This window comes from Haliotis asinina, chromosome 4 (genome assembly GCF_037392515.1).
Source record: "Haliotis asinina isolate JCU_RB_2024 chromosome 4, JCU_Hal_asi_v2, whole genome shotgun sequence".
Taxonomy (NCBI): Eukaryota; Metazoa; Mollusca; class Gastropoda; order Lepetellida; family Haliotidae; genus Haliotis; species Haliotis asinina.
In genome coordinates this window covers 37,051,638-37,066,846 of record NC_090283.1, presented here as the reverse complement: position 1 = coordinate 37,066,846, position 15,209 = coordinate 37,051,638, and the positions used below count along the sequence as shown (strand labels likewise).

At 38.6% G+C, this 15,209-nt stretch overlaps 1 protein-coding gene across 2 annotated transcripts in view; it reads left to right on the top strand.

The window, feature by feature from the left end:
• Positions 1-15,209, top strand: part of LOC137281524 (uncharacterized) — a 31,927-nt gene that overhangs the window by 5,520 nt on the left and 11,198 nt on the right. For both annotated transcript variants that reach the window (XM_067812803.1, XM_067812802.1), the window contains exon 2: positions 9,031-9,231. In XM_067812803.1, coding sequence (XP_067668904.1) covers positions 9,093-9,231 — 139 coding nt within the window. In that variant the 5' untranslated portion in view covers positions 9,031-9,092. The remainder of the gene's footprint in view (positions 1-9,030; positions 9,232-15,209) is intronic.

Here is a 15,209-nt window from a genome sequence, read left to right as displayed (position 1 = left end):
CACTTCAGTGATGATGAAAACAATTAAAATAAATGTATAATATTTATACAAGAATAACCGCTTCGACAAGATAAATCCATTAGAAATGTTTATCTAAGAGCGACATCTTTGAAGAACATTTGTCTTTTCGTAAGTTCGTCATATAAACAACTGTCGAATAATCGGTCTTTTTTGGTTCAATAATTTTGTTAAGGTGCCAGATGGTGAGATATAAACTTTATTCATGAAGTACTAATTCTGTCTATAGGAGCGGTTCTTTTTTCATCCTAACTTTTTACGCTGTTGGCATTTTTTACATCTTACGGTCCCTGCAACAAGTACCATTTTGTTCTTATGTTCATCGGAATTCGTATTATTGTACCAATTCGTCTTGTAAAATTCACGGCTTGTTTATGGTAACATTCGAAGCAATAAGCGCGTTTTATGTTTGATGGGTAAAGTTGATTGATTCTCATTCTGATGAAGAAAAGATTGTTTATTACAGTTTGTCACATCCTGGTAAAGAGTTAGGCCTCTTTGGGAACAAGCGACACAATGACACAAGTGCAAAAACGATGATGGTGCAAACAGCCCTCAAGCACGCGTCGTTAGGGATATGAACATAATATCTTATTGCATAACACCCCTCACTTCCTTCAACAGTCAGACAGCTGAAACAAATAAAATACATATTAAATAATGGCACACACACACACACACACACACACACACACACACACACACACACACACACACACACACACACACACACATATTCTTGCCCCATTTACCAGCTCATACAAAAACAGTCGGACTGTTTAAACAGATGAATTACATAAATGATGGTATTACCGTTCACACACACAGTACTTTAATGTAGTCTTAGGTGTGAAGGGTCGGGATGATCGGAACATTTATCGTGCCTAAATTTGTCTTTTCCCTTGGAAAACTGATGAAATGGTGGCTCTTTTCATTGTCCGATGATTCCGTGCATCCCAAGGCAGCAGAATAAACTATCTTGCCATTTGCAAAAACGACAGAAACAACACAACTTGTATTAAAACGACTTGTATTACTGGGACGCTTGATCTTTGGACTCAAGTCACATTTGACGTCACGAGCGGAAAGATCACGGGACTTCCAGCAGACTGTGCATATTGGCCGAAGCTCAGATAACAGAGACTGTTTTCGTGATTAAGACGTAAATAGGCATAATTTGTCATTGTAACTTTGGGTATATGTTTATGATGACTTTCATCCAGCAAATTATTGCAATTCTCTCATATTCTCTTTTAATACAAACGGATACATAGTTAGTTGTTCATATACCTTGTTTCCAAATGACCTGTCACTCATACCTTAACCATACAGAACTCTATCGAACGTTTTGGAGTTTGCAGAAGGCAACATGTTTATTGTTTCAGTCCGTGTTGGAATAGTGTATGGCGATGTCCACGTGGTTAACATTGGTTTCTGTACACTCACTGCTTTAGTTTCTACTGTTTATTAGTACTGGATTATTATCAGACACTGGCGTGCGAAACCTGTTCTGGTGTATCTGGAAAATACAATATTTTTTCTATACCGAAGAGAAACGTGTAACGCACAAACTCAGTTCTTGATTATTGACACATTTAAACATAACTCTAAAGCTTATGCCAGTGGTGTTCAGCCTATTGAACTGCTTTTCAGTGAGCGCCGTATCATCTGTAAACACCGTGTTGGACTCAGCATTCCCTATTTACACGGCTATGCTATATTTAGGATTTAACCTGAAGGGATTGCTACAATGTAAAACTAGGTCATTTCCCGTTTCACAAAATGATTTTTCACGCCAATCAACCGAAGGCTTCCATCGGTGTAATCGCTTGTGGTGGTGTCGTAGAGTCATAAACTGGAACATTTTCGTCAGCGGTGAGATGGAAGACAGCTTATCTACCGTCGGGAAAATGAACGTTTTGCCCGTACTTGCATGTGACAGGTCAATAGATTCGGTTGAAGCAAACGGTATGGTTTGGTCCGGGTTAAGACACGAACGTTCGGCACTTAAGTAGTGTTGTTGCTACAGTTGGATGGTGGGTTTCAAAAGTAAAATATGAAAGATGCAAGTTATAGCTATAGTATCTTGCATTTGAAAGAATATTTACTCTACAAAATAATTTTGTTCACGGATGGAAATATTCAAGGTCACAAGTGCTGAATACGAAATTTGGTGTTACACTGAAACATCTAAATATTCTGGATATCAAGAGATGTGTTCATTATATTATATTTTTGTTGTGTTCATTGTATTTCATTCAGTACATTATTCATTCTGGTTACCAGCGTTGGTGACGTGTTATAGTATTCCTTCCCCAAAGTATGTAAAACACCAAAGAAGGCTGTCCAAGGCGCTTTCACCGCTATTTTGTTGTTATATACTGAGTCAAAAAGGAAACTTCACAAAATGTAATTTATAAAAATAATGAATATTTTTTCTCTGATGATACATCTGGGATCCCTATCTTTCGACTCTAGAAAAACGTTAGCAAAACCCACTCAAACCCATCCATTCGTCGTGCAAATGACCTTAGTGCCAAATCAGATTTTACACGTGCAGTCGATCACGTGATCTTCGAATCGAAGTTTTCTTCTTCTTGAGAATTGTACTTTTAAACCACAGTTCTAAAGGTACTTTAAATGCCGAGATTGTCAAATGTTCAACGTTGACATGCTGCAAACGAAAATCTCGCAAGATATCGCAAGTCGCAAGAGCAATGGGATGCAGCAGTCGTACTGTGTATGACTAGCGGGGTCGTCTACAACAAACTGGCACCACTTCTGATCGCCCAAGGTTGGGTCGTCCACGAGTGATGTCACGAGCAGAAGACTGTCAAATCGTCCTAAGTCACCTACGTGACAGATTTCTGCCGGCTACACGAACCAGGGCTGAAATGTTTAGAGGTCGTCTGTTTAGAGGTCTCGAAATCGGTTGCGGGCTGCCAATCTCCATTCTCGACGTCCATATCTTGGGCCAATATTGACGCCGTTTCATCAACGTCAACGTCTACTGTGGGCCCAACGTCACCTCCGGTGGATCCAGAGAGACTGGAATCGAGTCGTCTTTAGCGATGAATCCAGATTTACCCTCAGATTCGCGGACGGCAGGCATAGAGTCTAGAGACGACGTCAGGAACGGTGTGCCCAATGTTGTGTATAGGAAGTCGACAGATTCGGGGGAGGAAGTTGCATGGTGTGGGGTGCTTTCTGTGGGAACAACCGTTCCCGACTGCTGGTCATCCGTGGAAACCTAACAGCTGCTGCTTACCGCGACCAGGTGCTCACCCCTGAACTCGTTCCTTTCATGGCGGCTCATAGCCCAGGTTTACAGTTGCAGCATAATAATGCTCGGCCGCATACCGCTATGTTGACAATAAATTTCCTTCAACACGCTGGAATCAACGTCATGGACCTCTGGCCATTGAGGTCCCCTGACCTTAATCCAATAGAGCACGTTTGGGATGCACTTGGGAGAAGGCTTTGTGGTCTTAAGAACCAACCTCAGATCTAGAATTTGCAGGAACCTAGCGCTGCCTTGCCAGAGCAATGGCGCAGAATCCCCAACCACGTGTTCACAAGCATCAGGCATTCGATGAGGAGACGGTGTTTGGCGGTGATGAATGCATGGGGCGGCCACGCACAATATTGAACCAAGAAAGTTTGAATTTTTATTCTTGTCACTTGACCTTCTGTATACCCACGTTTTGGAACGGCGGTGTAGCCTAACGGAACTGATTGTGGCACTGTCAGTGTATCGAGTACATCACACAGATCTCAGCAATTAAATAATAACAATTTGACCATCTTACCTTTTCTTGTTTTATAGTACCCTGAAGAAAGAATGTGAAGTTTCTTTTTTGACTCAGTATATAGTTGAGTTATAGTCGAGGAACTGCTTGAGGACGTGTCAACAAATTTACGTATTTTAAACAATCAGGCGTAGTTACTAGTACACAGTCTGTGTTTTGTTGGCTTTAATCATACCAATAATAAAACAATAATGCCGTCCTGATCCACCAGCGCCGGATAATGTTTCCGTTGATTTGCTAATGATTCTGAGGGCATGTCAAGAAAATGCTTAAATTAAACATTCATCTGAATCATGTCACGATACAGATACACGATACACGTCGTATAATAAGTTTATAGTCAGAGTAGGGCATCATAAGTGGTGTCACGTATTTCTTAATTCAAGAAATTCGGTTATAAGTCGATATGTAATTGTCATGTTTTAATGACCTGAAGCCAAGAAAGAGAATTTGAAAATATAGCTCTAAATTTGACTTAAAACCGAACGCGTACAAAATTTAGAGCTATTATAAATTCGTTATATACCTCTACGTTTCCAACACAGTACGTTTATCTCCATTCTACCATAGCCGTGTTATTAAGATTTTAAACAAATACATAATGTGTTGCAAAATCAGAGGTATATCACGTGATTATATACCTCGGAATGACTTTGATTAACCAATCACAATCCAGTATTTACTGAAGTCATGGTAGAATATGTAACTTGCTTCAGGTGTGAAGATGGGACTGTTTACAATCGAGAAGACACTGTTCAACTGCGCCACCATCATTGCATCCGTCTGTGAATATAAATACGTAAAACTGAGTTTCATAAATCATTATATTGTTGACCAAGATCTTTTATGGATAAGTCGTTTTTAATCTTTTAAAGGTGGATTGACAGTTAATACTATGACGTCACAATGCATGTGACATCACAATCACAGGCAACAAGTTGGACTACCACTGAATTGGATGGTAGTGCTCCTTTCTGGAGCAGAACTTAAAAACCTTTCAGTACTCTTTTTTCCACATTGCAGCATACATACTAAAACATTTGACATAAACATAACTACTTGACACATTCATGAAGGGTGTTTTGCCATTGCGAGGGATACTGTTTTCTTGTTGCATCTGCAAAACTAATGCTCTGGGGCAACACTATTCTGTTCATCGCCACTTCCTGTTTCCAAACAGTACAGTTTTTAGAGTACGGCTGGTGATCGATCCCATTTGAAGCACACTGGAGGATTCGGAATGTACGTTTTAGCATTGCTATTACAGTAGCCTTGAGCATTACGTAACGATGGTTGTTTTGTTTTTACAGAAGCGTTTGATATAGAGTACACTCTTAGTTCTCTTGTCGGGGACGATAACAAGTTCAAACATTTCAGCCAGCAATCGATCACGGTCTCTGACGATTCCCTTTGCTTGTTATCCCACCGACATGTAATAGTAAAGTCGGCGCCTCGTCCGTCTGGCGGTCCGTTTGTTATCATTTTGTTTCCGGGGCATAACTCAAAAAACGTTCAATATCTTTCAACCAAAATTGGTATATATATCACACAGGACCTATAATGGTACCTTTTGCTATTAACTCATTTTGTCACTTTGTTTTTGCAGGTTTATATGGAAACGATTCACACTTAGTCTCAAAAGGGAGGGGTGGGCTTCGTTTACGGATCACAACTCAAAAACCGTTCAATAATTTTCTTCAAGACTTGGTAGACATATCAAACATTATCTAAAGTGGTGCCTTTTGCTATCTACAGATTTTTGGCATTTTTTCCGGTTCCATGGAAACGATTCGGACTTAGTATCTAAAAGTAGGGATTGGTTTCCTCTCCGGAAATGGAAAACCGTTCAATTTCTTTCAACTATGTTTGGTAGATATATCAAATGGGATGGTGCCTGTTGCTATTTACAGCTTTTTGGCATTTTTATTTTTCCCGGTTTCCATGGAAACGATTCACACTTAGTGTCAAAAGGGAGGGGTAGGCTTCGTTTCTGGCGCACAACTCGAAAACCGTTCAATTTCCATCTTCAAAACCTGATAGATCTATCAAACATATGCTAAAATGGTGCCTTTAGGTATTTGCCGACCTTTGTCATTTATATCTTTCATGGTTTCCATGGAAAACTTTCCGACTTTATTTCCGGAGCACTACTAAAAAAACGTGGGTTTTTTCAACAATACTTGCTACATAATGAAACAGAACCAAAAGTGGCATTTTTCTCGGTTTCCTTGGAAACTATTCAGACTAGTCTTAAAAAAGGAGGGGTGAGCTTCGTTTCCGGAACACAGCTTACAAAATTCTAAGTGTCTTTAATCAAAACCTGGCAGATAATTAATGCAGACGACAAGGTGGTGCGGTTTTTCTATTTACAAATTATTTGCATTTATATTTTTCCCGGTTTCCATGGAAACGATTCAGACATAGTCTCAAAAGGGAGGGGTGGGCTTCGTTTCCGGGGTGGGCTTCATTTCCGGAGCACAACTTGAAAACCGTTCAATATCTTTTAACACAACCTGGCAGATTTATGAGGCAGATCTTCAAGTGGTGTCCTTTGCTATTTACAGATTCTTGACATTTATATCTTTTATGATGAAATGATTTGGACTTAGTTTAAGAATTCATCAAGTTGGACTTAAAGTAATGATTTGTTCTTTCAACTGTGTGGGGGCCGGGGGAATATGTCATCTTGTGATGAGTATTGCGTCAAGTGAGTGAGTGAGTGAGTGAGTGAGTGAGTGAGTGAGTGAGTGAGTGAGCTAATATTTAGCGTCACAAAGGCCATAATTCAGACAAAACGTGACGAGAACAATTTTATTTATATCAATTATTATGAAATTAAAATCAATACAGTTAGAACGTAAGAACTGTCATTGAAGGACAGTAAAATCATTGTACCACAAATATGAATATAAAACTACTATGTAAAACTAAAACATTTCTATTAAAGAAGACAAATGTTAAGACTGTTATATTGCAATAACGCGGTAAAATGTAATAAACTGTGCCAAATTGTAATAACACTGCGGTAAAGTGTCATAAATGAGTGAATGAGTTAAAATTTAATAGTCACATCGGCAATATTTCAGCTATATCGTGACTAAAACAAGTTTAGAATTCACCAGAAATACATGGAAGTTATAAAAACCTGTCAGTAAAGCCGGTTAGAATATCACAGTAGCAAGAAATATAACTCACATCGTTGTCTAAAATTGGATTTAAAATTAGGACGATACAATATAAAAATGAGCTCTAGATCTAGATCTAGACAGTGGGAACTTACAATGACTTCGCTACCTTCATGGACCCTAGCTGGATTTACACCATCCCTTCAGTAACTGGCGATTGTAGGAAATATTTGGCCACATTATTGGAGACACAGCTAAAAAGCAGGGTTAGAGTTTAGAAAATAGTTTTGTAATGTATATCAAAGATAATTTCTATGACATTGCCTCTACGTAGAGATTGTCAACAGGAGAGGTTCTAAAGGACCCAAGACAAAGTCTTAGACCTTGGTGGTGGACAGAATCTAATAGTTTTAAGTTCATTTCGCAGGCTCCACCTCATACGATGGAGCCATAATCAAGCTTTGACCGCATCCTCCCGTTTTTTATTTGGAAAAGATCGATAGTATTTGTGGTTTTTTTTACGGAAACCACATTGTACATCTGTTATAAGGTTATTAGTTTCCAAGTACAAAAAAGTAGATTATTTATCATACGTGCCGCACATACGTGTCATGGTTTTGCAAACGCAGCTGGTTTGTGAAACTTGTCATACAAATAATAATGCGATAAAATGTAATAACTACCCTTGCTGTCAGTTGTAATACAAATTGTGGCAAACAGTAATATCCACTGAGGTAAATTGTAATAAAATGCATTTCATTGCCTATTATTGGGTGGGGGTGGGGGTGGGGGTGGGGGTGGGTTGTAAATGAATGAAAGTATGTTTATAACAATCACGACACAAACTTCAACTCATTTTGGCTTAATTATGCTAATTCAGATCGGTGTGAAAAAATCTCACCCTTGGGCGAAACCCCCATTTTGTAGTTCATTCAACATGACAGTGATGAAGACGAACGGAGAGAAATTCAACTTTCTTTGGAAGTTAGAAGGAATGAGAGATGGTTCTTTTTGCAATTTACCACACGTGCTATTACAATTTGGAGCACTTTGATACAGTCTTACTCTAAATTTATGATAAAGACATACTGGTTTGAAATTGAAAAGATTGGGATGAAAGTATGTAATTATTGTGTTTGTTGTGATGGGGTCAGTTCAGGAGCACTAGTTCTAATGGTTTAGTCTTGTTAACCTTGTATTCTTATGCTGTATCATGATGCTAGTTATATATACTATAAAGACCTAAAAGGAGAGAAACACTGTTTCTGAAAGTAACTCTTACCCAACATCAAGAACTGATGACTGCTTTGATTACAAGTACTTTAGCAAATAAAGGGATGTTGGTAGTTCCCACGAGCGCGTGAATTTGGGATTTCTAGCTTTTCTGGAGATGGCCATTCACAGGATCAGAGAAATAATTTCACCATTAAAAAGAAACTATTGCGGTTAGTAGCTCCGAAAAATATGAAGAGCACGTGACTGCTACTTTGGTTAGTTTTTAGGTTTACACTAATCACAATCCATTGACTGTAGAATACAGAACAAAATACCGGCCCCTTTGATTCTGATAGTCAGCAGAAGAAAGAATGAGAGCACATTAGGAAATGTTGAGACAATGCTTTCCGTAGTACATAGAACAGTGGGTGTGGGAGAATATTGTTTAGACAATGCGCTCATGGGTATCGTAACAGTGGGTGTGGGATTACTGAACCAGGCAATGTGTTCGAGTTTATTGCAACAGTGGCATTACCAGATATAGTGCAATTGGAATGATCGATAAGTTTATATGGGAGCCATACACTGAGCCAAAAGCACAATGGAAGAGAGCATTTATCATCAGATTGCTTTATACTTAACTGCTTTCCCTCGCCTGAATTTTATTTTTGTATTTGCAATTTTATTTTGTCTTCAAGGTGAACTTAATAATCGTCATGTGAAGAGAGTGTAATTGACATTCAGAATTGTCGGTGTCCAGATCTTTATCTTTTCTACTTTATTTCAGCAATCAAGCAGACAAAGGTAAATTCATGGACGTCGACGGTGTTGAACCTCACTAACTAATGTTATTTTTACCCAAGGCAACGCTTTGCTGCTGGTAGGATCTGTTCTTGCCCAAAACACATCGACAAAGAGTGCGACAATGGCCACCGATCCCACCACAACCTTAGCTGAGTTGACCACCACTGAAAAAACATATGGCAGCGAGCTGGAGCGGTTCTTTGCAGATGATCACAACAAGGCCATGTACCTGGTCCTTCCCTGTATTATCTTGGTATATGGTAGGTAACTAACATCAACCTTTCAGGACCTGCATCCTACTATTGTTTGTAAGGTATTTGATACTCCACTAATTGTTCCCTGTTTAGTGCTGGTGTTAAAAAGTGGTTATACATGATCTGCTCTGTGGGAAAGGTTTTGAACAGTTACCAGCTGTAATTTGCAATGTGTATGGAATGTTAAAAAAAGCTAATCTCATCATTCATTATGAAGAGATGAACATGAATAGTTCAACACGTGTACAATAATTAGACAAAAACATGTATATGCGCCACACTGAGAATATAGATCATACATCAGCAGATGTGTGATTATGTGTTTACAGATCGAGAGATGTTTTGTTTCAATCAAATACAAACACTTTTTAAGAAAGGTACAAAGTCTTAAGAACCTCATCAATTTGATAAACATTTCAACCTGAGGGTAATTGCGATAGTATTGAAGAAAATATCAAACATTGTGTTCACTGGAAAGATATATCAAATATAATATGAAATTAATCTTCCAGTTCAGTCACACAAAAACTTGACAGTTTCATATTTTTGGAGTATCTGACAATAAAATATTTTGGAGTATCCTAACATCACAACCATGTATACTCGGACCTCCTTGTATCGCTGTATTCATGGTATCATGGCAGATCGGTATTTCCGGTTTTGTGCGCTAGACATGTATCCCGGGCTGGTATGGGATAACTGTCTCTTCAAATACAAAAGTCCATCAGTGGGTCCACAACACTTATTCATGATATAATCTGTTTACAACTACATGATGCTGTAACGAGGGCTCGGCGCATTTAGGGAGGCTATAGTCAGCCAACCTGCCTAGCCGCTGTCCGAGGGGTCCAGACTCACACAAAGCATTCTTAATTTAACCCTAGGGTCACGTGACGTGACGTATTTGTCCAGATGTCAGCCTGCAGTATCCTGCACCTCATCCACAATGTCATGCTTCAGTGGCCAACCGGCCTTTGTCTAACTAATCATAGGCAGCTAATGCCTCTGTGTTGGTGGCCATGAAGACAGTGGTCAAGCTGCGTTTGATTTCCTTTCTACAGAGAGCTATTTCAATGTACATACCTCAAGGGATATAATAAATGTCTCACAAACCCTGTTCCAAAATGCCAACGACATATGCCTACGATACATGGCTCTTAGAGGTGATTTTGTGTGTAAATCGACAGCCTAACGTCAGTGGTTTGTTTACTTTTTTTAAACTGACGGCATGCTTTGAATCTCTGTAAGCATTATCCAGCAGAATTATTAACATTAAAAATCTGAAATCTGTCTGACCCCCATCTATGAAATACCTGCTATAATATTTACGTTTCATATATGACCCTTCCCACTCCACTCCACTCCACTCCAGTCGTCTGCATATCCCTGTTGCCAAAAATATAGCGGATGATGTAATGAACTATATTTATGAATGAAGTATGAAGTATCTCTTCTGCGGAATGAAGTATCTCCTGCGGAATGAAGTATTTTGTTTACCGATACGATGGAGTTCTCTCCTTCGGCTCCGTTCATCTAACGGCTTTAGCTGAAATACTATCAAAGCTAAAATAATAGTTTTTTTCACAAATATCTTGATCCAATGTCATGTTAATCGGATTTCTCAATAAAATAGGCCTCAGAACTTCAAAATTTTATTTCCGATTACGGATGTGTCAAGTACCGCGATACAACGAGATCGCAGGCTATATTACAACGACGTTCAGTTAAAGATCTCCGTAAATCTTTCCAAATAATATACCCAAAGAAAAAAAATATGTTTACGGATGAGAAAATGTTTATGACGCATTTTGACTTAATCCATAGCAAATAGTTTTTGTTTTGCATGCATATTTCGTTTTTCCGTGGAAAGGGCACAAAACGTGTGTTTTTGAAAAGATGCGTCGAATCAGTGTCACCGAAATCATTGTTTAGACGTCGAGTGGTCCGAAAAACACTCATGTGGAGGCATCTGCTCGCATTTCTATATGCCACGACTAACTGACAATGAAAGATGGTGAGCCATTGGAATGACTGAAACGGGAACACTCCAGCAATATGTTGCAAACCAGTTGAACGTGCACCGGCGCATCATATGCCCTTTGTGGAGACGTTATCAACGCAATGCTATGCAACGATAGCTGGATTCGAACCACACATATACGCCAAAGATTCCAACAAGCCACGCTGACAAACCGGACCGATCATGGTGCAACAGGATATCACCAAGTACTATTCGTCGGCGTCTGGCTCCCCGCAAGATACGTGTTAGACGTCCTGCCAGACGACAAATTGTGACATTACGTCACCAACTTATACAACGGCTCTGACGCAGACATGTTCTCTTCACTGGCGAGTCCAGATTCTTCTTACACCGCACTGTTGGCCGAACCCGAGTTTACCGGTGACGTGATGAGCGTTATGTTAGAACTGTGTTCATGATGCTGGCTGTTTTGCCACAGTGGTGTGATAGTTTGAGGTGGGATAACTTGTGCCGGAAGTACACCTTTGCTTGTCATCAATGGAAATTTAACGGGTCCCGGGTACAGAGAACAAATTGTTATTCCTCTCATATGATACCGTTTCTCTAGCGGAAGAATGGGTCAGGAATTATCTTCCAGCAGGACCTAATATCGCCCTGGTGGTTCAGCTGTTCGTGGCGCAGCACAATGTTAATGTCCTTCCCTGCCCTTCCCATCCTCAGATCTACCCCCTGTCCAACACATCTGAGACGAAATGGAGAGGAGATTGGGACGCTGGCCTTAGGTGCCATTCCGGAAGACGTCTTGCGACAACTGATTGACTTTGAATCTTTGTTTGAAGGTGTCAAGCATGCATGAATGCTCATGGTGGATATACACGTTATTGACTGTGTGAATTTCTTTTTCACTCAGCGCGGGCTGAGCGGGTAAGGCGGCTGACTTTGTGTGCTAGCGATTAGGTGAAATTTATGATCTTGTATTACATTACCTCTGAATCTTTACTGCCACTTGTGTATTGTCATAGTGATATTTCTAGTGATATTTTTCATTGATTTGTGAACTAAGTTAATTCTTGAATACAGTTATTGTTGATTACATCACATTGGGTTTTTTTTGTCTATTCGTGTCTTTCACACTACTTCTCTTAAGGACTGGCTGTCGTGTTAATTTGTGGTCCTTTCCTTGTGCTAGTTGTTTACTCCACATTCAATAGCATTGCGGCGGCTAGGGAAAATGGCATCGAGTACCTGCATGTACTTATAGAATCGGAATCGAGTACCCCGAAATGTAAAGACTACACCGCGTTCTGCATATTCAATCACGATTTGACTAGAAATGTGAAAGGGTGGCAAAACGGCATCAAAACAGATCTCTATCTATTTATGTACTTTTGTTTAACCAATATAAACAGTAACACCATCAGTTACATTACTCATTAAAGCACAGAACTTTTCGTTCCTGCTCTTACTGTAACTTTACTACACACTGCTCATATGCAGATAAAAGACTTAATAAACTTAAAGTTATCATTTTTAAGAAGGGAGACTTTTTATTTAAATATGACAAATTGTTTATTAATGGACAGCCCATTGAAACTACATCTTATTATAAGTGACTTGGCGTTGTATTCTCCTGCAAAAACATGTTTTGAAAAGCATATGAGACACTTTCTCAACAAGCAGAAAAGGCACTGCACCCCATTAAACGTTTAATCAAGAAAATACAAAGTCTGCCAATGGACGTAGCAGGTAAGCTATTTCATGGTATGATTAAGCCTATACTGTTTTTGGGACTGAACTTTTGGATGCAAAAACATAAATCATTTGAAAAGGTTTATTCAAGTTTCTGTAAATATGTATTACAAATTGGCTCTGGGGCATCAAGTAAAGTCACGCTGGCCTTCTGTCGTTTTGGATGAGGACTTAACGTCAACCGCCATCCAAATATACTATTGTCAGCTGGTTCGTGTGGGGTAACCAGCTTAGATCCTTAAATAGAATGTAGAATTCCGTAAGTCAATGATCAGTCAGGGAGATGTTTCAACATTTATTGTGAGGTCAAGTGTGTCATACATAAATACATATACATAAAAGATATTTAAACAATAATCGAATATACACAATTTGATGGGGAATTAGCGTCTCAAATGGTCGAGCTTAAATCTGTAACAGTTATAACATTTCCTTTTTCAACATAACATCAAATACTAATCATAATGGGAAAGCATATTCATACAAATCCTTTTAACACATATCTCAATTGTGCCTCAGCTGTCGTTATGTAAAACATATATAAATGATATTTTGCTATTGAACCAAATATTCACTTTAGTTCACTATTAGCATAATGATGATGCAAAGTACATCTAATGTGTCCATACATGAGTGCAACACAGGCACAACTAATCCATGACAGCACATCTACTTCACTTACATGTTCAAATAACGACTGAGATATTATGCATGACGATGTTCATGCAAATACAATATTACATAGTCAGTAACGACTTTGACATTATGCATGACGATGTTCATACAAAGACAATATTACATAGTCAGTAACGACTTTGACATTATGCATGACGATGTTCATGCAAAGACACTATATACATGATATTGCCACTTTCTATTCATAAATAAGACATTTTAGTCATGGCATTAAATAATATAATATCAGAGTTGTACAAGAAAGCTTACCTTAAATAGAATGTAGAATTCCGTAAGTCAATGATCAGTCAGGGAGATGTTTCAACATTTATTGTGAGGTCAAGTGTGTAGACAAGAAATCACTGACCTCTTTTTATAGCCGAAACACCACTGATCAATGTTGGAATTCTTTTGTGATTGGCCAAAAAGGTACAATCGGTGTTTTAATTACCATTTTGATTGGTTGACCAAGATCGGATATTTTTACTATTGGTTACTGATTGAACAAGCCGAAATGAACTTTTGGAAGGGTAGTCACGTGCCCGTGACAGGATTATTACACCGACTTAATTATGGTTTGTTTTACAACTTCCTACAGCTGATGTCACCTGGCCGTGACAACAGTAGTTGGGGCTAATTAGCTTGGGGTTAATTAGACTGGATTTATTGCAGTTGTGGTCTGGGTGTCTATACCACGTGTCATTAAGACATTTACTGGTGCAATAAACAATAGCTTGAGTTTTAAGCGTGGCATGTTCAATGGTATATGGCCTGTGTTAATTATTCTTGCCAGGTGCGTTACATCAGTTTGAACCATGACACGAAGGCTAATTAATGTGGCATTTCAAAATTGCAACTCTTCAAAATGAATGTGAACTCACAGAAAGATATAAGTGGCAAACATATACAAAATACATACATACAAAAAAATATACAAATATGAAGAATACAAAGATAAATTGTGCACTGTCACACTATGAAATGTTATGAAATGTTAATGGGGATGAGAAATGCGCTTCAAAAGTGAGAATGTTATTTTTTGGCACTCGGTTTTGGCTATGTATGGAGAGCGTAAGATGTTGGTAACGAGAAATGGTTTCTGGAGTTTTTTTTACAGCCTTGCAGAGACATTTATCATCAAGAGTGGCATCAGCATATAGGTCCTTCACGTTCTTTTCAACTATAAAGACTGACTATTTTCGTGAAAAATATCTTGTAAATATTAGATCAAAAGATTTCCGGAGATAGTTGACAAACTTTTGTTGTAATGTACATGATTTTAATGTTAATTTGCATAGACACTGCAAAAACTATGAATATCGCGCTATATATGCTATCCCCAAAAGAAACGCATAGGCGATTTGCATTTTTAAAAAATCTGTTAATTACCTATTGTGTTCAAACAATAGTCATGATCTTTAACAAAAGTGTTGATAACATGATTTTGATCAGATTTGGTGAGATTTTGATGAGATTTATTACAAGGATTAAAAAGGCATCTTCGTCCAGTTGAAACTGTGCAGTGATTACTTTCGGAAACTGGAAGTCGTATTGAAGGAGTTTCAAGGTCAAATCACTA